Source organism: Chrysochloris asiatica, unplaced genomic scaffold, assembly GCF_000296735.1.
Source record: "Chrysochloris asiatica unplaced genomic scaffold, ChrAsi1.0 scaffold00004, whole genome shotgun sequence".
NCBI lineage: Eukaryota > Metazoa > Chordata > Mammalia > Afrosoricida > Chrysochloridae > Chrysochloris > Chrysochloris asiatica.
This window is the reverse complement of record NW_006408522.1, coordinates 34,792,475-34,818,983: the sequence shown is the minus strand read 5'-3', so window position 1 is coordinate 34,818,983 and position 26,509 is coordinate 34,792,475. Positions and strand designations below refer to the sequence as shown.

Below are 26,509 nucleotides of genomic sequence, written 5' to 3'. Positions count from 1 at the left end.
TGGATGACTTTACTGCCTTATATTCTTTGCCCACAAGAGGATGCTCTTGTCCCTTCTCTAGCCAATATAGTCACACTAGAGAGTACTGTATATGATTCAGTTGCTCATTATAAAGAATCTCATTATCAGTTGTTGGTACAGGTAACATCCCACAACAAGGAACGGCGTTCCAAACGGGATGAGAAACTAGATAAGAAATCTCAGGCAATGGAGGAGCTGAAAGCAGAGCGAGAAAAACGGAAGAACCGAACAGGTAACGGAAAATAAAATGGCTCTTTTATGTCTTTGGTATGTATGACTTGTACGTTTTAAATGGGTAAACTGTTTCATATGGAAATTGTTTAGTACAGATTAGTAAATAAGCATAAGTCAGCTTGTGCTTACTTTGTTTACCAGGCACTCTGTTCCTGTTAGGGATTATAAATTTGAAAAGAGATTTTATTGTATTGGGGTTGGGAGAGAGATATATACCAGTTGTATCTAGAAGCAGAATCATTAATGTGAAAAAATGTAAAGTTGTTCACTACAGGTTAGTAAGTTAGCAAAGTAAGCTTGTACTTACCTTGCTAATTGAGTAATCTACCTGTAATTATTTAATTTTTTAGGAGTGATATAATGATAATATAATCTGTCAATTTTTCTTTGATATTAACTGGTCTGTTTCTATAAAGAGAAACTTCTCATCAGCTATTTAGCTACCCCAATGTTGTAAGACAGGATGAATGGTATTTTAATTTTATTTATCAATTTTCTAAAGAATGAGATATTTCCTTAAGAACTTCCAAGCATAACTAATGAGGCTTATTTACTTAAATATATGTATAAATTAATGAACTTTAACACATTTTGTTTTAATCATTATTGTTATTGTTGATAATCAAATTGTCCTATCTTTAGCCGTTTGTAGCCTGAAGTTCTTTTGACAAGAGACCTCAGTAGCCATTGATAATTTCTTCATTTATTGAATTTGGAATCTCCATTTTTCTAAGGAACCCTGGCTCCTTTTCATTGAGACACCTGAGTTCAAAGACCACAGTCTGATCACAAGGAATGCTCATGCTATCCGCTTAGCCCTTTCTATGTGCGGAGCTAGGAATTGGTTGGCTGGTGGTTTGTATGTTTTTTAGAGGATAAAAAAGACATTATGAGCCTCATGCTGATATTTCAAGTTCAGGAACCCAGAGTTTTTGTTTTGCTTTGTTATAGCAGCTTTATTGAGATACAATCCACATGCCATGCAGTTTACCTAATGTTGTCTTTTGTTGCCTATGCTTTTGATGTGATATCAAGGAAGTCTTTTTCTAACCCAAGGCTGTAAAGATTTATTCCTTTACTTTCTCCTAAGCATTTTATAGTTTTAGCTGCTAAATTAGGCCTAAAATCCATTTTGAGTTAATTTTTGTGTATGTTGTGAGGAAGAGGTTTGACTTTATACATTTGTTTTCTAGCATTGTTTGTTGAAACTCAGGATTTTAAATTAATCTCATCAGTCTTAAAACAGTAGCACCACATTCTGCAACACCAAAATTCTGATTCTTAATTATGCTATCATAATTAGTCCTTAGATTTATCCCACAAGTCACCAGTATCAGAATGAAACCATCAATACACTATCAACAATATGGCTGCCAAAATTAGTTTAAGGTTTTTACTTGTAAACTTTGTCCCCTTAGGAGTATACAGTCAAGTGACTTTGTTTTAAAAAAAAAAAAAAAAGTCACTTGTTGTACTTCATTTCTGCAGACTTATGTAGACAAGTGTTGTTTGCTGAAAGTGAAGAGGACTGGAAGCACTTAGTGATAAAAGAGCCTTCGGTATGGATTTACACCTCAACAAAGAAAACAAAAATCCCCACAACTGGATCAATAAGCAGCATCATGAAAAACAGAAAAAGTATTAAAAGTTGTCAAAGATTTCATTTTACTTGATCCACAATGAAAATTCACACAAGCAATAATTAAAAAATCATATGACATGTTGCATTGGACAAATCTGCAAAAGACCTCTGTCTTTAATACCGTATTTGTTTTAAAAAAAAACATAACGGGGACATCCAAGGCAAGATGGCAAAACAGGCAGATGAACTGAATAGAATTGATGCAACAAGGACGTGGGAGACCAAGTGAAACCATTAGAGATGATGATTCTGGAACCCCTGCGCTTCAGTGGATAGGACAGAGAGGTATATTGAATGCTGACTGGAAGAGAAAGATGAACAGGAACAGCAAGAGAGAAGAAAAACAGGTGGGCTGTTGGCTGGCCTGGCGTGTCATAGCCATCTTGAGCTTTTGTGGGTTGCTGTTGATACACTGGACTTTGGTGTTGTGCTGTAGGATCAGCACTGGACTCTGATCCACAAGTTGGCAGTTCAAACCCACCAGCTGCTCTTTGAAAACTCTATTTAGGTCACTATGAGTTGGAACCAAATTGAAGGCACTTAACAGCAATAATATTTATACACTGGCCTGGAAGGACAGCATGGGACTGGAGGTTGGTGGCAAGGGAGTGTGGTTCTCACTTGTTCCCTGTATCATCCTGGTAGCTTGGAACATGGCCGGTCCCTGTTCTCACCAGCCCAACAGCTAATAACAAACCCCTCCTGAACAGCCTCTGTTCTACCTAGAATCTGGACCTGGACATACCACCCCTTCTTCTGGAGGCACGTGAACCTGTCCTAAACGACACTACATAAACAGCAAGCAGAGAAGTGCATTCACACTTTCAGCCACAGCAACCAGGAGACAGGTGCTGTGTCTCTGAGAACACACCAACATACAATCAATGAAATATAAATGCAGTGACTCCACGATGTCTTGGAGAAAACAAGCAATTTGAACTTATGCAAAGAAACAATACAGAGGGCCTCAAATGACTAAAATACAGAGTAAAAAAATACAATGCCAGAAATGATACCAGAACTTCTTGATAAGGAATTGATTAGAATTATACTGAGATACCATCAATGGATTGAAAGAATGATTGAGAAAACTACAAATGAAATCAAGGAAAATAACAGACAAAACTTTATTTGCAATTTAAGAAAACACTACAAGAACAAATTGGCAATCATACTAAAACAGCAATTAGACTAAGCTAGAAGATTAGTGTTAAGACTTAAGGAATAGATAATACATTGAAAAGCAACAAAGTAGAATTGAATCAGACTGAATTAGTTAGCTTGAAGATAAATCTCTCAGTATTCATCTGCTGGAGATGAGCAACAATAATGAAAATATAAAGAAAGCTTAAGATTTATGAGGGACACTATCAAGAGGAATAACTTAAGTGTGATTGTAATCCCACAATGGGGGGGGGGGGAAGAAAATTGCTGAAGAGTTGTTGGAAGAATACTTCTGTAATATCAAGAAAGACAAGAAAATATGCAACTCCTGATGTTGTTATATGCTGTTGAGTTGGTTCCAACTCATAGTGACTCTGTACCCGGTTTCTGAGAAACAGCTGGTGAGTTTGAACTGCCGACCTTGTGGTTCACACCAACTTTGTGATACAGTACTTACACTATAGTGCCATACCAGGACTCTTCAAACAGAATCATTGTTGTTGTGCTGTCAAGTCACTTCTGATTCATGGAGACCCTACATAAGATTTCCAGGAGCAGTTGGTGAGTTCAAACTGCCAACGGTGTGGTTCGAAGCCCTGTGCTGATCTGACAGCACGCTAAGAGTTGACAAACAGAATAGATGCCCCCCCCCCCAAAAAAAAAATCACTAAGACATATTATCATCAAAAATTTTTAGACCAAAAACAAGGAAAATTTTCTGAGAGCAGTTTGCAGAAAACAAAAAGTTACATACAGAGGAGAACTAGTAAAGTTAACCTCTGATTTCAGAGCAGAAACCATGGAAACCAGAAGACAATTGGATGATAAAATCCTGAAAGGAAAAAAAAAAATGCCAACCAAGAATCATATACCCATCAAATATAGCATTTCTAGGTAAACAGAAATTGAAAGAATTCATGTAAACCGGACTAATCTTATAAAAATAATGAAGTTATTTGGACACAGAATAACAGCAAACAGTAATATCCCGAGATTAACATGTGTGACAGTATCACCCAGAACACAACCTACATATAGAAGAATTCAAAGTTAAACAAACCTACAGACTGAAAATAGGGAACCAGAGATATCAGTTTGTAAACCCTCTCCCCCATCAAAAAAACCCCAAAAACACATAAAGTAAAAATAGGGAATGATGTAGTTATAGGAATTCCAGATAAAGAGGAAATCAAGAAGATTTCAAGAAAAATAAAAAGCCTAAAACTAGACCAAGCGTAGCCCAACTACTAGTCGTAACCATAGCCTTAAAACGAAACTGAGCACTGGGCCTAGCCTAGACCTATCCATAGTTGTAACCCTGATTCTTTACTCCTACTCCCCACCCCCACCCCAAATGGCATGACAGTGTCATCAAACCTTGTCTGACTTCACAAGGGTAAAGGAAAATTCATCTCCACATCCACCCATCTTATGAGGCAGAAGTCAGACAAGCCTCCATCTTCTTTCCTCCTTTAACAATTCTGATACCAACCTTGCATCACGGCACTCTCTACTTCTACTCTGATAAAATTCATTGCAGTGGCCATACAGAACTCAGATGCCACACTTACAGTATGGGGCATACTAGGGAAGTTAACAGGTTCCAACTCAGGATCCAAAATATTCAGGATACAGTTCTTTGATCAGGACAGTCTCTTCTCAGCCATACCCTCAGGCACACCTCTCTCGGGCCCTCTGCCCCTTGGCCTGGCCTTTTCCTTGCTCTGTCAATATTACGAATCTCCTTTAATGCTACTGATAAATGCCCATAGAGTACACCACTCCACCATAAACCTTATTCCAAAGGTGCTCAGCTCTAACTCCCCTGGATCAGTAAACTTAGCTTCCCCAATTAAGTGCTTGGGGGTACCTTACTATGCAAGCAGGCCTCCTTCCTGAAGTCAGTCACTCAGCTTTATTAGCTCTGGGGGTCAGGAAGCCCACCATTCTGTCTCTTGGTTCTGCTGATGCTGTTGCTTCTCTGGTGTTACAGCTCTTTGTCTCCTGGATTCAGGAGGTCTAACATGCAGGTGGAATCTTGGGGTCCAAAAAAATACACTCCACTCCTGACTCTTCTTTCTTGGTGGTAGTAACGCTGTTAACAACCATTCATTAACGGAATCATATAAAATTATCATCATCTTCTCTTCATCAGAAAAGGGAAATACACCTAATTCACATGGTTCCACCAGTTTGGCGGGAGTTTAAAAGACTATGACTAGAACAGTCATATTAAGTAATTCACTGCACTACAGGGTTAAAGGAGTCCTAGTATGGCATTGCAGGATATTGCACTGGACCACAAGGTCAGTTTGAACCACAGGATCAGCTGTTCAAACTTACTAGCTGCTCCTTGGAAACCTTATACAGGGTTGCTATGAGTCAGAATCGACTCAGTGGCACGTAACAGGGTTAAAAAGCAAAAAAATGTCACTTTGAGGAATTAAGATACACCTGACCATGCAGTGACTTTGAATCACTGCATGCATATGAAAGATGGATAATGAATAAGGAAGGCTGAAGAAGATTGATGTCTTTGAATTATGGTTTTGGTGAGGAGAGTATTAAATATACTATGGACAAACACATCTGTCTTAAAAGAAGTATAGCTAGAATGGTGAGATTTCATCTCACATATGTTTGGGACTATATAATCAGAAGGGTCCAGGTCAGAGAAAACAAGAGAGATCTTCCATAAGACTAGTTGACATAGTAGCTGCAACAGTGGACTCAAACATGGAAGTGATTGTGAGGATGGTACAGGGCCAGTGTTTCGTTCTGTTGTACACGGGAAGGCTGTGAGTTGGAAAGGAATTGACAGAACCTAACAACAACAAAAATAAAATACCATCAAATGAACATGCAGTTTAGTTCCTTTGTTTTATATTTTTTTGGTGTTTACAGATGACTTTTTATAAAGATTTTTAATGCTTGCTTAATATATTTAGATGATACTGAAGTGAAATCTAAGTAAGGTAAATAAAAAGGTTTAGCTTTTATATTTGTCTGTTTAACCCGATTCCTCTCTTCCATTATAATTTTTTATGTTCTTCCTTAACAAGGAAAAAAAAAACAAACCAAAAACCACATGAAGGCACAAATTTACCCTCATCTTAGATTAATTAATGGTTGCATACCGTATATACTTCTCTCTACCTTCCTTTTTCCACTTAAATTTATCCTGGAGATCTTTTCCTATTTGTATACAGAGCAATATTGAAAGACTTCCTGTTTTTGTAAATAAAGTTTTATTGGAATACAACCATACACATTCTTTTGTATATTGTCTAGTAGTTTTATCCACAGCAGCACAAGTTGAATAGTAAGAATAGTGACCATATGACCCACAAGCCTAAAACATTTACTGTATGGACCTTTAAGATAACACTTTGCACTATTGATACAGAGTTGTCTTATTTTTAAAAATATATATATATATATTCATTTATTTTTGTGGTAAATATACATATAACAGAAATTTTCTAGTACAACTTTGTTTCCATGTACAATTCAGTGACATTACTTTTCATAATGTTATGCAACCATCAAGACTCCATTCTTCACAGAAGCTCAGTCTCCTTTCTGTCTTACAGGTGCATAGTAGTCCAGTGGATGATTTACCTACTTTACTATTTCGGACACTTGGGTTGTTTTTAGCTTTCTGCTATCAGAATTCGAAGTTCCCCCAAAGAATCTCTGAAAACATGCCCCCCCCCCCCTTCCTCCCTTATGGCTTAAACACAGAAAGTACAACTGTCAGTAGTATTGGTGATGTTTTCTGTCTAGCAGGTAACAATTCCTCCCTTTTTTGTCTGTTGGTGCCTGAATGATTTGAACTCTTCAGTGTCCTCACTTCTGTGTAGGAGGGAAGTTAAAAAATATTACTACAAAAATCATAGAAATCTTTATTAAAATGTGAAGCTGTTGTTTCTCAAAATATTCTCCATGTAGGTCTATACTCTTCTGAAGGTGGTGCTTTCATCTCTCTGAACCTTCCCCCAAACAACTCTGTGGTCTTCAATTTGTACCACGACAAAACAGCAGTTTTGGCATCCTTGAGGGACTTAGTTTCCTCTTCAATATTCTTTGAGCTTTGGGAACCAAAATAAATCGAAAGGGGCAAGATCGGGGATACAGGGTGGAAGGGGGGCTAAGCTTTCCAATGAAATTCTCTTAGGGTACAACCCTTGAAGAATAAGCCATGTACATTATTGTGATGGGAAAGATTTTTCTTAAAACTTCTTCATAATTAACCCCTATGATTGTGTCCTGTGGCCTTTGAGAAAATTAATCAATATTATGGGAATCCAAAAAAACCTGTTGTTACAACCTTCTGAACTGACTTCTTTCTGTGCCTTGAATTCATCTTTAAGATTTTTTAAACTTTCTTTAAAATGTTTGCTCCATCTAAAAATTGTTTTATGTAGGGTAGCATTACCATAAACTTGCTGAAAGCATAGTATTTGGGAAGAGTTTTGAGTTTTGTTAAAATCTTGCTTCTAACCCAGATCTCAGAATAATCTTCCCTGGCACAAAAAGCAACCCTTTTTTTGTTTGTTTGCTTGAAGGTACCCTAACAAGACTGAGACAAGTGGATTACTGTGAGAACTTGTTTACAGTCATCCACTGATCACAGAGACATGTTTGAACATATTATGTCTCTGTGAACCCATGCCTATGTCAACTGGAACCTGTAGCAGTACTTTTTGACTTACCCTCAGCTATCCCAAGTTAGTCACAAATCAGTCCAGAAAGAGAGCAGAGCTGTTTGAGTTGTTTTTCCTTGCCATTTCAAGGATGAAAGTTTTTTTTATTTTTTTGAATTTATTAGAGAATCTAGGAAAAGCTTTCCCCTTTTATTTTTTAGCTGAACTCCTCGCCAAAAAACAGCCATTAAAAACCAGTGAGGTCTACTCTGATGATGAGGAAGAGGAAGAGGATGACAAGTCTAGTGAAAAGTCAGACCGTTCATCCCGAACATCATCATCTGATGAAGAAGAAGAGTAAGTGATCTAGTAGTCAGGATTGGTGGCTTCTTTGAGAAGCCTAGGGTAGTTGCTTCAATATATCTGTTTGGCCTTTGAACTTTGGTTCAGTACCCTGACTTGCTTAACTGAGTTTTCCATCACATCACATCAACCTGTTCATTTTTCCTGCCTCTGGCTCTCATTCAGTGTGTACCCAATCTGGGCCTAACAGGGAGGAACTGACATTTTGTCTCTTTGAAGTTGGTCAGGGACCTTCATTTATTTTCTTGCTGTAACATGTTTTCTTGTTACATCCTCACTCAAGACAGTTCACACTACTGGTTAGGAAAAGAATTCTGTTAGAATTTTTTTCATTAATTTTTGCTTCATTAATTTTTCCTACTGGCTTAATCACATATACAAGTTTTGAGGCATAGGCATTTTTTATTTATCTTGATCTGTTTTTTAGAATGAGCCTCTTTCCCAGTGCCCTTTTGTTTCTTGCAGGAAAGAAGAAATTCCCCCTAAATCACAACCAGTTTCCTTACCTGAAGAATTAAATCGGGTTCGGTTATCACGGCATAAGCTGGAACGTTGGTGTCACATGCCCTTCTTTGCTAAAACCGTAACAGGATGCTTTGTACGGATTGGCATTGGAAACCACAACAGCAAACCAGTTTACCGGGTTGGTATTTCTGTCTTTGGACAATTGTCTGTGTTTTAAATGGAATTTTGACTCGGTCATCTGAACAAATCTATTGCTCTTCTGCCATCATTTCACTTGGAAACAGACTCCAACTGAGATGTCCACAGAATAGTGACAGTCTGAAGTGACCAAGGATCATGCATGACCTGCTGCCAGGAAGAATACTTGGAGCCCAAGGGACGGGTGGGTTTAGAGTGAGAATAATTTTCTTTATCCTCCTTCACTGTAACAGGGAGAAAGAAGTATATGATGGAACTTTAATAATCTAGAGCATTTATTCATTGGAAAAGTAAATACATAGAAATGGCTCATACCAAAAGATATCTGGAATGGAAAATTGTATTGAGATTTTAAAAAATAATAAAATACCTCCAGTGTAATAGAAGTTGCTATGTATGGTCCAGCACTGCTGTTATGGTCTAGGTGGCTAGAACATAGCTATTTGACCCCCATACACACACACCTTTTATTCTGAGCTGTTTGGTTTTAACATCTTAACTCGTTCTGTGAGTACCATTAACCATGCCATATCCTATAAAACTTGATGATCTTCACATTTGGGTAATATAATATCCCCTAGTAAAATAGAATCCAATTACAAATGTCTTAGTTTTCTAGTGTTGTAACGAAAGTACCACAAGTAGATGCCTTTAACAAATAAATGTATTCTCTCACAGTTTAGGAGGCTGGAAGTCCAAATTCAGAGTGCCAGCTCTAGGGGAAAGCTTTGTCTCTCTGTCGACTCTTGGGAAAAGCCCTTGTCTTCTTTCAGCATCTGTAGGGTGTCAGCTGTTGGTGAAGACTCTCTTTGTCGCCTCTGGAGAAAGGTCCTTGTCTCCTTTCAGCATCTGTAGGCCCAACATTGTTTGAAATCTTTGTGTGTGTTGGCATCAGTGTTCTCTGGATCTAGGAGCTTCACAGTGCAGGGACCCAAAGTCCACAGGATACATTCCACTCCTGCTTCTTCTTTCTTGGTGGTTGTAGGTCCCTCTTTCTCTGCTTACTGCTCCCTCTTATTTCTTATAAGATAAAAGGTATTGCAGGCCACACTCCCTAAGAAACTTCCTTTCAATTGATTGGCTGCTCATAGCAGATCTGATCATGGAGGTGATTACTTATACTAGATCTTATAAGGAATTACTGTGTTTTAACTGCCAAATCACTGAGAATCATGGCCTAGTCAAGTTGACACAAAACCTTAAATATCACAGAGGGGAAGTGTCTAATGGACTCCACCAGGCTGCCTTCTGTCCTGGAGCTTACATGGCTCACCATGTGTTTGGCCACCTAAAATAGGTCTCTAGGACACCTGGCAGCTCATGGCTTCTCTCAATGTGGGGCTAATCATCTGCATTTGGTTTGTTGTTATCTGGGTAGTTGTTGTTAGCTGCCATTGAATCAGCCCCAGCTTACTGGTAACCTCATGTGTTTCAGAGTAGAACTGTTCCATAGGGTTTTCTTGGCTGTAACCTTTACAAAAACATATCACAGGCCTTTCTTCTGGTCAGCCACTGGATGAGTTGGAAACACCAACCTTTAAGTTCACAGTATATCATAACTCACTTGTGCTACTCAAGGCCCCTTAGGAAGAATGGTGTGGGGAGCTCTGACAGTTTGTTTTGCTGTTGTTATTTTTAGAGGGTGTAACTGCAAGTCGGACATTAGCGTTGTGATTTAGAGTATAAAGATTGTTCATATCCCACTACATAGCTATTGTTGTACTGAGTCAGCTAGAATCTGACAGTCTGTTTTTGATGGTGTCTCTCCTTGTCACTTAGGTAGCTGAGATCACGGGTGTTGTGGAAACTGCCAAAGTTTACCAGCTGGGTGGCACCAGAACAAACAAAGGGCTACAGCTACGGTAAGAGAGGTGCTCCTGTGGCAGCTTCTGCTCCCACTTCAAATAAGCACTGCCTGTTTGGGCTGTTCTTCTCTCCCAGTGTAATGTTTCTTGTTAGTAATTGAACAAAGCCAGTGAATGCTATTTATGCAGACACTCTTATCACAAGAAACTTGACAACCTGCCTTTGCCTATCGGGAAATTAAGCACTGAACTGTGAATCACAAAGTTGATGGTTCAAGCCCACCAATCACTCCACAGGAGAAAAATGAAGCTTTCTGCTCCTGCAGAAGATTTAAAAAGCCTCAGAAACCTTATGCAGGGTTACTAAACAACAGCAACAGTAGAAGAAACATAGAGATACATATAGAAGGAAAAGGAGTTTTGAGAAACTCTACTCCTAGAGCCCTGCAGGCTTTTCCTTGGTAAGGAACATCTAGAGGACTGCATCTGGCCCTGGCTCTACCACCAACTAACCTGATATTTGATAAATCAAGTCAAGTTTCTTAGAGTTAAGTTTCTTTCTTAGTTAACTGAAATGCCATTCACTTGGCACACATTTACTGAATGCCTACTATGTGCCAGGCACTGCTCTAGGCATCAGGATGGAGGAGAGAATAAAAGAAACACACATAAAAGTCGTTGACCTGTTGGAGCCTGAAAATTCTAAAGGTACCATATGTTATGTTGTTGTGAAGTGCTGTCGAGTCAGTTCCAACCCATAGCGACCCTGTATAGAGTTTTCCGAGGAGCAGCTGGTGAGCTTGACCCACCGTCCTTGCAGTTCAAAAGGCTTTGCAGTCTGGCGCATTAACCCACAGTGCCACACCAGAACTCCAAAGACACCATTTAGGAAGGAATAAAAGTAGTTTTCGTAATGACATCAAACAACAGTTAATAGACAACAACTCTAATCCAACCCATTGCTGCCGTGTATTTTGACTCATGGTGATCCTATATTGTTGTTGTTGTTGAGTGCTAACTGAGTCAGTTCCAACCCATAGCGACCCTGTATAGGGGTTTCCAAGAAATGACTGGTGAGTTTGAACCACCAACCTTGTGATTAAAACTGACTTTGCAGTCCTGTGCATTAACCTGCAACACCACACCAGGGCTCCTGGTGACCCTATAGGACATAGAACTGCTCCAAAGGGTTTCCTAAGCTGTAATCTTTCTAGAAGTAGATCACCACATCTTTCTACCATAGAATGGCAGGTGGATTCCAGTTGCTGACCTTTAGGCTAGCAGTCAAGTGCTTAACCATTGTGCCACCAGGCTTCTTAAACATATAGCTCTACCATGGCTTTACCATTTCCCCTGCTCTGTTTAGAAGATCCAACTAGAGTGGGGAGTGGCTGTCCCTTGGAGAACGGCACTGGGTCGCTCACTTTGCCAGCACAGTGGTCAGTACAGTAGAAAGGCAATGTTCTTCCACTCTAGGGAACTGAGGGGTTTTTTTGTTATTCAGATAGCTACATAATCATAGTCTTGATGACACTTCAAAGTTTTGTTTTATTTTTAAACTTTATTGTGAATTGAGTGAATGTTTACAGAACACATCATTGGTCCCACATTCAATAAATTACACACTTTGTGTCAGTCAAATGATTACAATCCCCTCCATGTACCATCAGTTAACAGTATTTACCTTTATTCACTTTTTTTCCCTCCCCACCACTTGTCCTGTAACCATCATAGAGTGTTTCATTTAGCAAGAAAATTTTTTTCTAAACTTTTTGCAACAGTGGTCTCGTGGAATATTTGTCCTTTGGTGATTGACTAATTGCACTCAGCATAACATCCTCCAGGTTGTTCATGTTGTGAGGTGTTTTGCAGCTTCTTTGTTATTGATTGCATATACTCCATTGTGTGTATGTACCAATGTACCAAAGTTTAACCCTTCTTCTGTTGATGGGCATTTAGGTTGTCTCTATGTTTTTGCTATTGTGACTAGTATTGCAGTGAATATGGGTGTGCTTAGCATGTCACAGTTCTTATTTCTTGAGGATATATACCAAGTAGAGGGATTGCTGGGTCATCTGGAATTTCTAATTTCGACCTTTTGAGAAAGCGCATGTCTGAGGTTGCACCATTTTAGAGTCCCGCAGGGTGTTGTTTAACTTCCATGTATCTGATTTGGTTTTCCTTGATCATCTTATTGTTGATTTTTAATTTTATATCATTGTGATCTGAAAAAAAGATTAGTATTTTGATATATGTAAATTTATTCAGGTTGGCTTTTTGGCCTAACATGTTGTCTATTCTGGAGAATGTTCCATATGCACTGGGAAAGAAAGTATATTGTGCTGTTGGGTCACGTGATCTGTATATGAGTTTAAGTTGGTTGATTATGTTGTTTAGTGCTTCTGTGTCTTTGTGATTGTGTTGTTTATTTAGCTCTTCTGTGTCTTTGTTGAGTTTCTTTCTAGTTCTATCCTTAATCAAAAGTCATGTATTAAAATCTCGTACTGTTACTGTAGGAGTGGCGCTGTGGGTTATTGCACTGGACTGCAAAGTTGGTTTGAACCGCAAGATCTGCGATTCAAGCTCACCAGCTGCTCCTCAGAAACCCTGTACAGGGTCTCTATGGATCGGAACCAACTCGATGGCACTTAACAACAACAGCTATTATTGTATAGTTGTCTTTTTCTTTCTTCAGTTTTTATTAGAGTTTGATTTATGTATTTTGAGACTCTTCCATTGGGATCATAGATATTTATTAAGGTTATGTTCTCTTGTTCAATCGGCCCCTTAATTATGCTATATAGCGTAGTGGTTACAGATGGGGCTGTGAACCTCAAGGTTGGCAGTTCAAAACTGCCAGCTGTTCCACGGGAGAAAGATGAGGTGTTCTGCTCACCTAAAGATTTATAGCCTCGGAAACCCTGTACAGGGTTGCTATGAGTCAGAACCGATTCCACGCCACATAACAACAACTTTTCTTAGGCGGGTTTTTATTGCAAAGTCTATTTTATCAAAGATTAAAATTGCCACTCCTTGTTTTTATTGCCATTAGTTTGATGTATTTTTTCTCATCCTTTGATTTTGAGTTTGTGTTTTTTATGTAAGGTGTATCTCTTATAAACAGCATATTGATCATTTTCTTGTCCATCCTGCTACTCTCTGTCTCTTGACTGGTGCATTTAATCCATTTATATTCAGTGTACTTATCGATAGGTATGAATTCATTGTTACATTTTTTTTGTGGTTTTTTTTTGTGATGCTGCTGATTTCCTTGTTCCACATAATTTTCTGTGCTGAGTTCATTTTGTTTGTGGGTTTTTATTTCCTTAATTTCTGTGATGTTAATGTTTACTAAATCTTTCTGTTTTTTTTTTCTCTTTTTCATTTTGATGTGAAGATGTATTCATTTTCTTTGAGGTTAACCCTGTAATTTATTTTTTTTAAATTTCTGCTTAAAAGCAGCCTGTTTTATCTTGAAATCTACTGGACTTACTCTCTATTTGGAAATTCTGTATCTACACTATTCCCTCTTTTTGCTTTATAGTTGACTTCATTATAAATTGATATCTCTGGTTCCCTATATTCGATGTTGTAGGCTTGTTTTACTTTAAATGCTTGTATATCTGGATTGAGTTTTGGGTGGGGGTGGTGTATGTTAATCTCAGGTTATTGTCAGTTCTCAGTCCTAAGAGCATCCATTATTCTCTAAAGTTTTTGTCTTGTTTTTACAAATTCCTTTAGTTTCTGTTTATCTGGAAATATCCTAATTTCACCATCGTATTTGAGCGACAGCTTTACTGGGTATATAATTCCTTGTTTAAAATTTTTTCTCTCGTTCTTTTGTGTATACCCTCCCATTGCCTTCTCTCTGGCATGATTTCTGCTGAGAAATCAGTTTTTAGCCTTATTGGTTCTCCTTTGTAGGTAACTTTTCTTTTTTCTCAAGTTCTCTGGGTTATTTCCTAGCCTTTGGTTTTGGAAAGTTTGATTATGATATGTCTTGGTGATTTTCTTTTGGGACTTATCCTTTTTGGGGTTTGTTCAGCTTCTTGTATGCTTATCTTTTCATCTTTCATGATGTTGGGGACCTTTTCTTCCAACAACTCTTTGACAGTTTTCTTTGTGCTTTTTATTCTCTTTCTGTTTTGGAATTCTGATTATCTAAGTTGTTCCTCTTCATGGTTTCCCACATAATTCTTAGGCTGTCTTCAGATTTTTTCATTCTTTTTCTGATTGTTCTTCTAGTGTGCTAGTATTGGAAGATTTATCTTCGAGCTCATTAATTTGGGCTTCCATTGTTTCTAATCTATTCCTTTGACCTTTCAACGTAACGTCCGTTTCTGAAATCTTAGTATTAATCTTCTGGATTTCTAATTGCAAGGTTATTATTATTTCAAAATTTCTGTATTTTTTGTCTATCTTGCAGTGTTTCCCTGTATTCTTGCTTTCCTTGATCTTTCTGTCAATACTTTGTTGTTGTTGTAGTTGTTAAGTGTTGTCAAATCGATTCCGACCCATAGCAAAACCTGTATAGGGTTTCTGAGGCGCAGCTGGTGAGTTTGAACTGTCACCTTTGAAGTTCAAAGCAACTTTGCAGTCCAGCACATTAACCCACAGTACCACACCAGGATTTTCTTAGGTATCTAAATATCGTTTTTTTGAAATCTTTTTCCGATGGTTCCATTACCTGTTATCCAGAAATGTTTTTTTAGATCTGCATTTTGGTCATTTGTGCCATTTTCTCTCTCTCTCTCTTTTTTTTTTTTTTTTAAGTTTTTATTGTGAATTATGTTTACATGGGAGAACATCAGTTTTACACTCATCATTTCATTGCAGTGATCACAATCTCCTCCTTGCATCTTCTTTCAACAGTATTTGCTTCTATTCCGTCTGGTTTTTTGGGGGGTGGGATGGGGAGAAGAATGTACACAAAAACACTCAGGAATATATAATCACTTAAACAACCAAAGGTTGTGTCATTCTCTCGTTTCTTTGTGTGAACTAAAATTGCCTGTTGTCTCTGGGACATTGTGATGGTTTCATATTTGTATTTAATTGATGACTGTATATTGATTCATTCTTAGGCTTTCACCAATTGTGTTCTTTTGGTGTACTTAGAGAATAGACCTATTTCAACCCTTGCCATTTGTGTACCTCAGTTTAGGGTGGGTTTGGCTGCTGTTGACCAGATGGTATAGGAGCTGGTATTGGCCCTTGTCCATTGGGTGGCGCTACAGAGGATACGGTTTTGGCTGGTCTATGTAAAACAAAAACAGAGATAAAAAGGATAAAATTCAAGGGAATGGAAAGAGAAGAAAGAATAAAATAAATGAAACAACAAAAGGAAAAAATCAAACCCCCAAACAAAGAAACAGTGCAGCTGTTGGACCCCACCTCACACTTGCATGGCTCCCAACCACATGCCTCTGGACTCCCGAAGAGCAGGGCCTGTGCTGGGGTAGATGAGGATGGGAGCTGGCCACATCTGTGGTCACCAGGGGAGCATGTGGAGAAAGAAGGAATCACACCTTTCCAGTCACCTATGTGACTTCGCTTTACCAAACCAACTTCTGTTGTCAAAGCTGCTCACAAGATGGTCACTCTGCATTTGGCCGGCTGTTTACCAGTCAGTCTCCCTCTCACTCAGCCCCTGCTCAGCTTCTCCTCCTAGGAAGCCCTCGGTCCACTTCTCTAACTTTTTTTCTGAAGTTCAGATTTCTAGGACCTTCATCTGTGTCTCTTTTATTTGGAGTCTTGTATCTTTGTTGCAGAGTGTCTGTGTAGTGCCTCTGCCTAGTCTGCCATCTTACCAGAAGTCCCCATAAATGGACTTTTGAAGCACTAGTCAAGTCCATTTGATTTCCAAAGCTGGTATGGTGATTCTAAATGCTGGCTGCTCATTAAAATACTGTGTTGTTGTTAAGTGCTGTTGAGTCAATTCATAGCAAATCTACCTAGAGTTTCCAAGGAGCAGTCGGTGGGTTTAAACCATAGACCTTGTGGTTTACAGTCCAGTGCTTATCCAACAATGCCATACCAGGAAGCCAAGAACACAGTAGGACTTCTTTTTTCTTTTTCTAATGTTTAATTTCAGTGCCTTGTTCATATTCCCAGAGATTCTGACTTAGTTGATTTAGAGTAGTCCTTTGACTACTCTAAAAAAAAATCTGCCTAGGTGATTCTGAAGGGTAATTAGAATTGAGACCCTCAGAAAGAGGTAGCATACAGTTTAGTGGGGTTGCTTAGCTGGTACTATGGTCAGTGTGCACATTTTTCCAATATGCTCCTTTTTTCATGTAGGCATGGCAATGACCAACGAGTGTTCCGCCTAGAGTTTGTCTCAAACCAAGAATTCACTGAAAGCGAATTCATGAAGTGGAAAGAAGCAGTGAGTATATGGAGACAATGTAGTTAGTGAAAACACTGGGAGAGTCCTCTAAAAATTCCTGTTAATAAATGTGTCTTGTGTTTTTGTGTAGATGTTCTCTGCTGGCATGCAGTTGCCCACTCTAGATGAAATCAATAAGAAGGAATTTTCTATTAAAGAAGCTCTTAATTATAAATTCAATGATCAAGACATTGAAGAGGTAAGAAACCTGGTACCGCAGAGCTTTGAGGGTCAGTAAGAACCTGTGTTTATAAGAACCTCTGGTAGCATAGTGGTTAAGAATTGCGTTGCTAACCTCAGGGTCAACAGTTCGAAACTACCAGCTGTTCCATGGGAGAAAGATGAGGCTTTCTACTCCTGTACTCCAAAGATTTACAGCCTTGGAAACCCTGTACAGGGTCACTATGAGTCAGAACTGACTCCACAGCACATAACAACAACAACAAAGAACCTGTGATTAGAGAAGACCATCGTTTTCCTTTCTTTCCCTAATCTTGACATTTTTAGCTGTGCATAAAAATGAAGGAATACTAATACAGCTTCCTTATTTGTAGCTCATCATACTTTTCTTCTTACAGACCAAAGTAAAATAAAACCATTATTATCATGGCTAATTTGATTAATTGTGGTCCTATGGGGCAGAACAGAACTGCTACCCCATAGGGTTTCCTTATGAAAGCAGTCTGCCGCATCTTTCCTGTAGAGTGCCTGGTGGACTCAAACCACCAGCCTTTTGTTGGCAAGCCAGAACTTTAAGCTTTGTACCACCATGGCTTCATCATATATTCTCATTTAATAAAATCATAGACTAAAGAAATGTATTCCAGATTCAAGGACCTGTGTTTCTGAATATTCTGCTAGGTTTGATCCTTCATTGATAAACTTTCTCCAAAACGTTTTGATAAAATTCTTTGATTTCTGTTTTCGCGGACAATGGCTAGCTTTACAGTATCAGGCCCTAGGGCTGCAGGCGTTTATTGTTTCATGTTCTTCAGACTGTCCAGGAAGAGTCTCCGTGACCAGGAAACAGCATAGTATCCCTTGGAATGAACTCACTTCCTCTCTGGAGCATGAGACTGCTGTAGGAAGAACAACCCCCTTTGAGCTTGCTGATTGCCTTCCAATGGGCTCACTTAGCCTGTCTACAAACTTAGCTTAGTAATACCTCACTGCTGGTATCCCCTCTCTGTTACAGATTGTAAAAGAAAAAGAAAGATTCAGAAAAGCTCCACCCAACTATGCTATGAAGAAGACTCAGCTGCTAAAAGAAAAGGTAAGGACCTGCATTCTAGCATCTTTCCTGGAAAGAGATGTACATGATCAGATTTACTCCATCTACTGTCAAGTTAGTGGTGACAAAATTCAAAAAAATTCTGAGGTCAATTATAAGCAACACAGTTCTTCCTAGTTACCTGGGCAGCATTCTTTGGCCACTTTCTTTTTTATAAATTGAAATTAATCTTGCTTATTCCGTTTTTCATTCTAGGTACCTTTAGTTTTATGTGTAATAGAGATCCTGGGGTCTCTATTCAGCATTTAGTCTGAACAGATAAATGATGTTGCCAAGCCCAGCTGTGATGGGTGGTTTTCCATTCTCCACATGAGGATGGGATAAGTCTTGTTATGGTGGTTACCCTTGTAGGACTTGGGTTCTAGGCTTAATATTACACAACACTGCCACCAGAGCTTAAGTGCCAGGTAGCTACACGGGAAGATGCTGCTACTGCAATATAAATCATACCTTGCTTTTATAAAGTACTTTTTAAATGTTCTTTCACACCTGCTGTCATTTGTTCATATATGAGGTATCTTGCTTATGCTGAAAGTAAGGGAATATTTGGTGTAGCACCAGTCAGAGCCAGGAACTTAACCATCTCTCTGTGTGCAGGCCATGGCTGAAGACCTAGGGGATCAAGACAAGGCCAAGCAAATTCAAGACCAGCTGAATGAACTAGAGGAGAGGGCAGAGGCCCTGGACCGCCAGCGGACCAAGAATATATCTGCCATCAGGTGTGTTACTGAATCTATCTTGGTTGGGTCCTTTTCCGTGGTCCATACGCCTTGGCCAAAAGTTGGACCTCTGGCCTTGTATGTTCTGTTCTGCGCTGACTCCACATAGCTCCATAGTCACCTCCTTCCCTCTATTCACCGTCCACTGACTCATCCCTCTTACCCCGCAGTTACATCAACCAACGGAACCGGGAGTGGAACATTGTAGAGTCTGAGAAGGCCCTTGTGGTGAGTAAGACAACCTTTTCTGGATTACTGAAAAATTTTTAATTAATAAAATAATATGAAATATTTTCTGCATCATACTTAATATGATTTTTTAATTGTTGAAGTAATTCGTGCACTTGGCCCACTCATTCTTTCTTTATACACAGATAGATAGCAGCTGTGAAGTTGACTCCCAATTCATAGCTCGTAGGCTTTATGTGCAGTAGAATGAAACATTGTCAGTTTTTGTATCATCCTGTGATGCATGTTCAAGTTCACTGCTGAGGATCCCTTTATTCTATTTCATCAAACATGATGTCCTCCCCAATGATTGGTCCTTCCTGATGATATGTCCAAGGAAAGCAAGACGGGCATGTTCCTTGGGGCTCCATATGGTTGTCAGTGGCTAGTTTTCTAGAGTAGATTGCCAGACCTTTCCATCTAGTCTTAGTCTGGAAGCTCCACTGGAACCTGTGCACCTTGGGTGACCCTGCTGGTATTTGGAATACAAGTGATACAGTTCCCAACATTATACCAACATGTAGACCACCACAGAGAGGCAGTATTTTGCACACATACACCCACATAATTTTATTAAAAAGCAACAGTGTTCTGTCCTGTTACCCCTTCTCACCCTTAGATTATACCCTACAGATACTCATTTTTATCCATTTCTGTTTTCGTTGTGGATATATATATATGTGTGTGTGTGGATATATATATATATATATATAATCTGCTCTAATGTTCTTCAAGGGAAAAAGATGATGACCAACATTTAATTCTCCCCCTCTCCCCCCAGTTCCTTGCAGAGACTTATTTGGATGTAGGTTTATGAACAACAGGACAAGGGAACAAGATGCAGTTCTGTAATGCATGTTCTTTGTTTCTTTGTTTCAGGCTGAAAGTCACAACATGAAAAACCAACAGATGGATCCCTTTACCAGGCGTCAGTGCAAACCTACCATTGTTTCTAATGTGAGTGTCTAAAGAGGACGTTTTTAGTCAGGACCTAGATTCTAGGACATAAAATTAGTTCCATTAGGAGATTAATAAAGAAGTTAAAAATAATATTGGCTTACCTGGGATTTGATTGCCTCAAGCTCTTGGATCTGGGTGTTTTCTTATCTTGCTGTAGGCTATATGTTGTTAAGTATCATAGCAACCCTGTATAGGGTTTCCAAGGAGCATTTGGTGGCTTTGAACTGCCAACCTTGTGGTTCACAGTCTAGCGCTGATCCTACAGTGCCACACCAGGAGGCTATATAGTAGGTGAGAAACTGGCATGGATTTATGAAAGTCTCTGAAGTAAGTACCTTGTACCAGGTTGGGTAAACCAGTGTAGTAGATGTTAATATGTGTTGACTGAGTCACCAGGTAGGACTGGGCTGTGCTGTAGAGCTTCTCATTGCCTGTTTGCTAATTTGAGGATCCCTCACTGAGCTGGCTCCCTTGTGGTGCCTGTGATGTTAGTGGTGGCAGGTGGGCAAGAATCTGACAGTAGGTCTGTATGAGTACTGAACAGTCTCTAAAATAACTTGTTTTTTTCTCTCAGTCCAGAGACCCAGCTGTTCAAGCTGCCATCTTGGCCCAGCTGAATGCAAAATATGGCTCTGGAGTGTTACCAGATGCTCCAAAGGAAATGAGCAAGGCAAGTGCAGTCCTACCCTGTGGTGTGCTGAGCTATGGTGCTGGCTGAGACACCAGAGCAAGAACCTGCCTAGTTTGGGCTTGATTTTTCCACGTTGAGAAACATGATCGCGCATTCCCTTTTCCATCCCAGTTATTTATAAACCTAATGAACTTCTCTTATATTTTAAACCTATAATTTAAATTCTAAACTTAACACTACTGAACTAGGACCTTCCCTGTGGCCATCACAGCTGACTTCTGGCCCTCTGATTCAAATTTTCTCCTCTGTAAATGGGGATACTAGATACTCTGCCTACTTCACAGGGTAATTTGGAGAAACAGATGACATATAAGGATTAAATAGTTGTAAAAGTGAAAGCTCTTTTAAAAATAAAAAATTTAAACAGCCAGAAACTTCCACATCAATGAGTTTTTTGCCTCAGTTATGCTTTTTCTTGTGAAGCCACACTGCCCAGGAATTCCTGACATCTTGAGTGACTTGAAATCAGTGGGTGACCTGTCAAGCCCACCCTTTCTGCCCCCATCCCACAGACACAAGCCTTCCCTTCCCCTGCTTTAGGCCTCAGAAAAGAACTCTGTCTGTGGTCACTCCTGTTCTCTCTGGAAGAGAGAATCAGGAAAGGGCCGTAGCAGGAAGAGTTAATGAATTTGAACAAGAGCTTTTTCATTGGTGGTGTCTGAGTTTTGAAGTTCACTTGAAATTATATTCTTACAGTTTATTTTTCTGTTCATATTTCAGGGTCAGGGGAAAGATAAAGATTTGAATTCTAAGTCAGCCAGTGACCTCTCAGAAGACCTGTTCAAAGTACATGATTTTGATGTGAAGATTGATTTACAAGTTCCCAGCTCAGGTAAATGAGGGTTGAGGAATGGTGACACTTGAGTGCCAGATAGATCCCTGGCTTTCTCAGCCAGCAAGGAGCCTAATTTCAGAGAAGAAATGGAGATAATATGCTCTTGATTGGCTAGGGGCCAGGGTAAGACAGGCTGCAGGTCTGTTTCAAGAATCAGTAAGGCTACCTGATATATTGAAGGACAAAATTAAAAGGATTTTGTAGGTACTTCAATTGCCAATTTGCTCTTCTTTCCCATAGAGTCAAAGGCTTTGGCCATAACCTCTAAGGCTCCACCAGCCAAGGATGGGGCTCCAAGGAGATCTCTGAACTTGGAAGACTACAAAAAACGACGAGGGCTTATTTGAGCACACCCAGCCGGCTGCTTCTGACCCTGCATGCCCCATCACTGTGTCCCTCCCACCTTTCCTCTTTTCCTTTGATTTGCCCTTTTTGGGCTAAAGCAGCAGTCGAATTGGGAAGAGACTCTAAACTGCCAGTCATGTAATATAAACCATTTGCTGTATAGATTTCCCTTGTCTGTACCATCTCCCACCAATCCCCTGGACCCCACCCAGTGTGGATCTGGGCTCCTGGGCTCTCTTGGGCTTTATCCATGTCTTTAGATTTGTGTTTACCTTTTTATTTTATTTTTTTAACCTAGCACAGTCCATTGGCCACTCTGCACGTGTTCAGTATTACCATGGAGCTGGGTTTCTTGCTGGAGCCCTGGGTGGCGATAGCAGCAGCACTGGGCAGTCTTCTCTGTGGACTGCCTTGGACCCAACCATTGGACATTTGGCACCTGACCCTTGTAGAGGGAGTGGGGACTGGGGCACCTGCGGTCTTCCTTCCTCTCTCCTCTTCATCTTTCTCCTCTTCCCATCTCTGTGGAAGAGGAGTGTGCAAACCTGATTTAGTTTCCAAAAGTGTACATTTGGGCGGGGGGAGGGGGGGGACGGGCCTACTTGAGAGAGAGAGAGAGTGTGTGTGTGTGTGTGTGTGTGTGTGTGTGTGTGTGTGTGGATTTTTTAATCATTTTTTTAAAATGCAGTACTCTTTGTATCAGTCTGTCATGGGTCTATAGCGGTTTCAGATTTTTTCAGCTGTACTTGAGCATCTGAAACGGCAAGAAAGAAACTCATTAAATGTGATTCTTCTTACTAAACAGGCCTGACTGCTGTAGCTATGTAACTTCCCCTCCCCCCCCATTGCCTCCCCCATTTCAGAAAAAAACTCTCTGTTTAGCCCCCTGCCCTGGAGACAGGTGGGAGGGAAGCCCAAGGCTTAGTTTCAGGGAGGGTTTGTGAAAGTGTCTTGCTCGTCCGATGGGCACAGCCAGCAGCTTCTTGGCTGAACGCAGAGTTCAGTTCATCTTTTTCCTTCCCAGTATACCAGTCTCTTCCTTGGTGAGTCTGTTTTGCTATTTGAGCAAGAATAGCATTTTGTTGTTTTTAAGAGAAAAGTATTCAACATGAATGTGGAGAGTACAAACTCGAAAAGATTTAGGTTGCAAATGTTACAAGCATGTGCAGTTTTGTGTGTGTATACCTATATATATGGTAAACATATGTATTGTTGTGCAGCTAGGGTGAAGCCAGCAAAAAGGTGTGTATGTCTTTATGAAATGTTTGAAAAGAGATAAGCTGACTGCTTGCTAATCATTCTCAGGTGTAAAGCTCCAAGTGTAAATAAAAGTGGCATTTAACAAACCTTTTCAGAACAAAGTACAGCTGTCTATATATACCAAGAACTAAGCTAAAGAAACAGCTGAGAGCTACTGAGTCCCACAAGAGGGAGAGAAATCTAGAAGCCCTGCTTTATACTTTTTCACCCAACTTTTATGTGAGGAAGGGGAGTGATGGGGGAATCATGGACTTAAGTTGTATTTAAACGTAAAAATGAACTTGATAACTCTTCTGGGTTTAGTAGAGTCTCGGTGTTGCTTTGACTTAGTTTACATTTTTTATTTAAAAGCAGAAATGGATGGTTTTAAAGTATTGTGACTGTAAAATTGATCGTGATAACTGTCACAGCTATGTGGAGCTGTGACAATGCTGTTGGGCAAAGGAGTGGTGATGGACTTAACTAAAATCATAGACGCCTGAAAAGTCCATCGACCAACACTCATTATAGACAACTGTGTAAATGTGGAATCACAGAGCCCTGAAGGCTGCTGAGACCTTCCATCATGATCAACTTGAATCTTTTTTTTTTTTTCTTTCTGGTTTTAAAAGACATAAAATTAATAGAATTCATATAATTTTCTGGAGTCATTCTGATCCACCATGTAGATCTGTATTTAGTATCATTTGGATTTGGAGACGTGTTGACTACATTATGGCTGTGTAATAAAATTTCTATTAAAACTACATCACACTGTAGCCACTTTGCCACTACCTCTCCACACAAAGCTGCTGAAGCTTTCATTCTGAAACGCCCGAAGCACAGAACGGGGAGAAAAGCCAACCAAAGAAGACCGAAAGTTAACTTACTACCTGAGTAGTCTGCTTGGTGATTGGGATCAAGGCTGAGGACTTGTCTCCAAGCTCATCTAAGACAGGGTCTCTGAACCAAGATCTTGACCAGGCATAAGACACTGGCTTTGTCTCACCAATTGGGACTTCTTGGTTGTTGACAGTATTTCTTATGCTGGGGAATTACTGCAGCAACCCCGTGCCTCTCCTCCCCATGGATTTTCAGTGTTGAAAGGCTGTTTTACTCATTTTTCAGTTCCTCCCTAGTTCATGGTGTATAAGTGTGTTCATCTGTCTTGTTTCTGACAGCTGCAGTGAAAGTCTGATGCCTGACTTACTTCCCTTCAAAAAGAATGCTTTTGTTTTCTGTGTTTCTGTGAAGTCCTGACTTGTCCCTCAAAATGTACAGATACATGTAAATAAACTTTATGCCCTGTTTTAACCAAGGGATCGGATTTAGTCCAAGGATTGCATCCTGAGTAGCAATTCTCAAAGCCATTATTTCAGAGACTGAGAGAGCCTCTTTTGCTCCTTTTCCCTCCCTCCCCTTCTCTGACCTATATACCCAAAAGTGAAAGTAGCCTGGTTCCTCCAAAAGCCCCTGTGATATGGTAGTTGTCTAGAGCCAGGGCAAACCTCCAACTGGCTTGGTTTACTTCCTCTCATGGTAAAGAGACCAGCTAGCTTTAACAGGTAAGTAAGCCCATAATACACTACCGTAGTCAGCCTTTCCTTCCAGCTACCCTCGGCACAAGTCCTTGGCTATCTTGCTTCTTACCCACCACAGTGTGAATGGGGAACCCAGAGATTCAGTGTCGCTGTGAAACAAGTATTGACAGCCTTTTCTGGTGCCCCTAAGCTGGGGAGATCTGCAGTGGTTTCCCTACCTCAGAGTCTGAACTTGTGTCATACCTCAGTCTAGCTAGGAACACGTTTTAACTAGGAAGCAAGATTCTGGATCTTCCATCCCCCTGTTAAGATAGGAAAGTGGAAGGTGACTTAGAAAAAGCAGCCTTACGAGACCTATCCAAGCCTTCCCCTGGTATTGGAGAGGTGAAACCGCAGAAGCCCACAAGGATATCCAATGAGGCTCTCTCCAACTCTTTGTCATTCTCAATAATTGGTGGAAGCAGTGGGCTCCCTGACCCTAAAAGAGCAGGGATTCTATGCTGTGGATAGTCATGCTCACTTAATTCTCACAGGATCCCCAACCTGTGGAGCAGCCCCTTGCTATCTAACCAGGAAGCCAGAGAATTGGCTGCTCACTAATCTAGAGAAGATGAAGACCCTTCCATGAGTGCCTGTGGGTAGCAGGTGGTCCAACCACTCCTGGGACCTGAGAAGCCATCTTTCCTCCAGTCTTTCAACTTTTGCTGTTTCCATGATCAAAGGAGGTTGTGGAACCCCATTGTTAATGCTGTTGAGTCAGTTCAATTCTAGTTACTCTAGAGTTTCAGAGGACTGGGTGGTGGGTTTCAACCAGGAACCTTGAGGTTCATAGTCCAGTGTTTATTCTACAGTGCCACACCAGGACTCCTCATTATGTGGTGGTTGGGGTGGGGGTTAAGGGGCTAGAGGGAACTGGCAGCCTGCTTGTTGGGTGAAACCTGGAGACAAGATTTCCTGGTTCAGGATAAGGGGTCAGCCATTGGGGGTGTGGCACTGTGGGTTAATGTGCTGGACTGCAAAGTCAGTTTGATCTGTAAAGTTCACAGTTCAAACTCACCAGCTGCTTCTCAGCCTATACAATGTCCCTATGGATCAGAACTGGTTCCGGCACTTAACAACATTGGAGCATAGGCACATCTAGGGCTTCCAGACTTGTTGCAGGGTCACTATCCCTGCTCCACCACTTATATCCAGGACTGAGCTAGTTAATTCCTCTGAGCCACAAATTGCCCTGTCAGAATTGAATGGTTACCACTGAGCCACAGTGGAGAGGCTGTTAGGCAAGTGGCCTAACTCACATCTCCCAAGGGTATGCATGGAGTGGGTAGCAAAGGGAAAGAGCAGAGCCCTAGGAAACGAATTCGCGAGCGTTGGGAGGGCATAAAGGAAGCGGGAGCGCTAGCTCGACTTCACCTTCCCGCTAGCCCTGCCATCCGCCCACACTAAGACTGCTGATGCTTGTCTGAAGGTAGTCCAGCTCTGAGCCTCCGAGCTCTGAAGGCTGCCATTTCGCCGCCACTCCAGCGGGCTCAAAGAGATTGTGGGACTCACGACTACAAGTATAATTAAGCTCAAAAGCAATACCAAACTGGAAAATGAAAATAAACAAGTTTAACAACATCCTAACCCTTTGTGTGATGATTACCTCGATACCGTCGTCAAAATATTGTCATAAGCACAGTTGGAGATCATATTCCTCAATTACACATACTTATTCCCCTCTCTGGGAAAGCG

At 40.3% G+C, this 26,509-nt stretch overlaps 1 protein-coding gene across 1 annotated transcript in view; it reads left to right on the top strand.

Moving 5' to 3' along the window:
- Positions 1-22,154, top strand: part of RTF1 (Rtf1, Paf1/RNA polymerase II complex component, homolog (S. cerevisiae)) — an 81,480-nt gene extending 59,326 nt beyond the window's left edge. Inside the window, exons 6-18 of the mRNA XM_006831752.1 lie at positions 142-253; positions 7,929-8,064; positions 8,536-8,713; positions 10,513-10,595; positions 16,839-16,926; positions 17,018-17,125; positions 18,122-18,199; positions 18,815-18,936; positions 19,107-19,164; positions 20,044-20,121; positions 20,699-20,794; positions 21,536-21,647; positions 21,891-22,154. Of these exons, the coding sequence (XP_006831815.1) occupies positions 142-253; positions 7,929-8,064; positions 8,536-8,713; positions 10,513-10,595; positions 16,839-16,926; positions 17,018-17,125; positions 18,122-18,199; positions 18,815-18,936; positions 19,107-19,164; positions 20,044-20,121; positions 20,699-20,794; positions 21,536-21,647; positions 21,891-21,997 (1,356 nt within the window). The 3' untranslated portion in view covers positions 21,998-22,154. The remainder of the gene's footprint in view (positions 1-141; positions 254-7,928; positions 8,065-8,535; positions 8,714-10,512; positions 10,596-16,838; positions 16,927-17,017; positions 17,126-18,121; positions 18,200-18,814; positions 18,937-19,106; positions 19,165-20,043; positions 20,122-20,698; positions 20,795-21,535; positions 21,648-21,890) is intronic.
- The last annotated feature ends 4,355 nt before the right edge of the window (positions 22,155-26,509 follow it).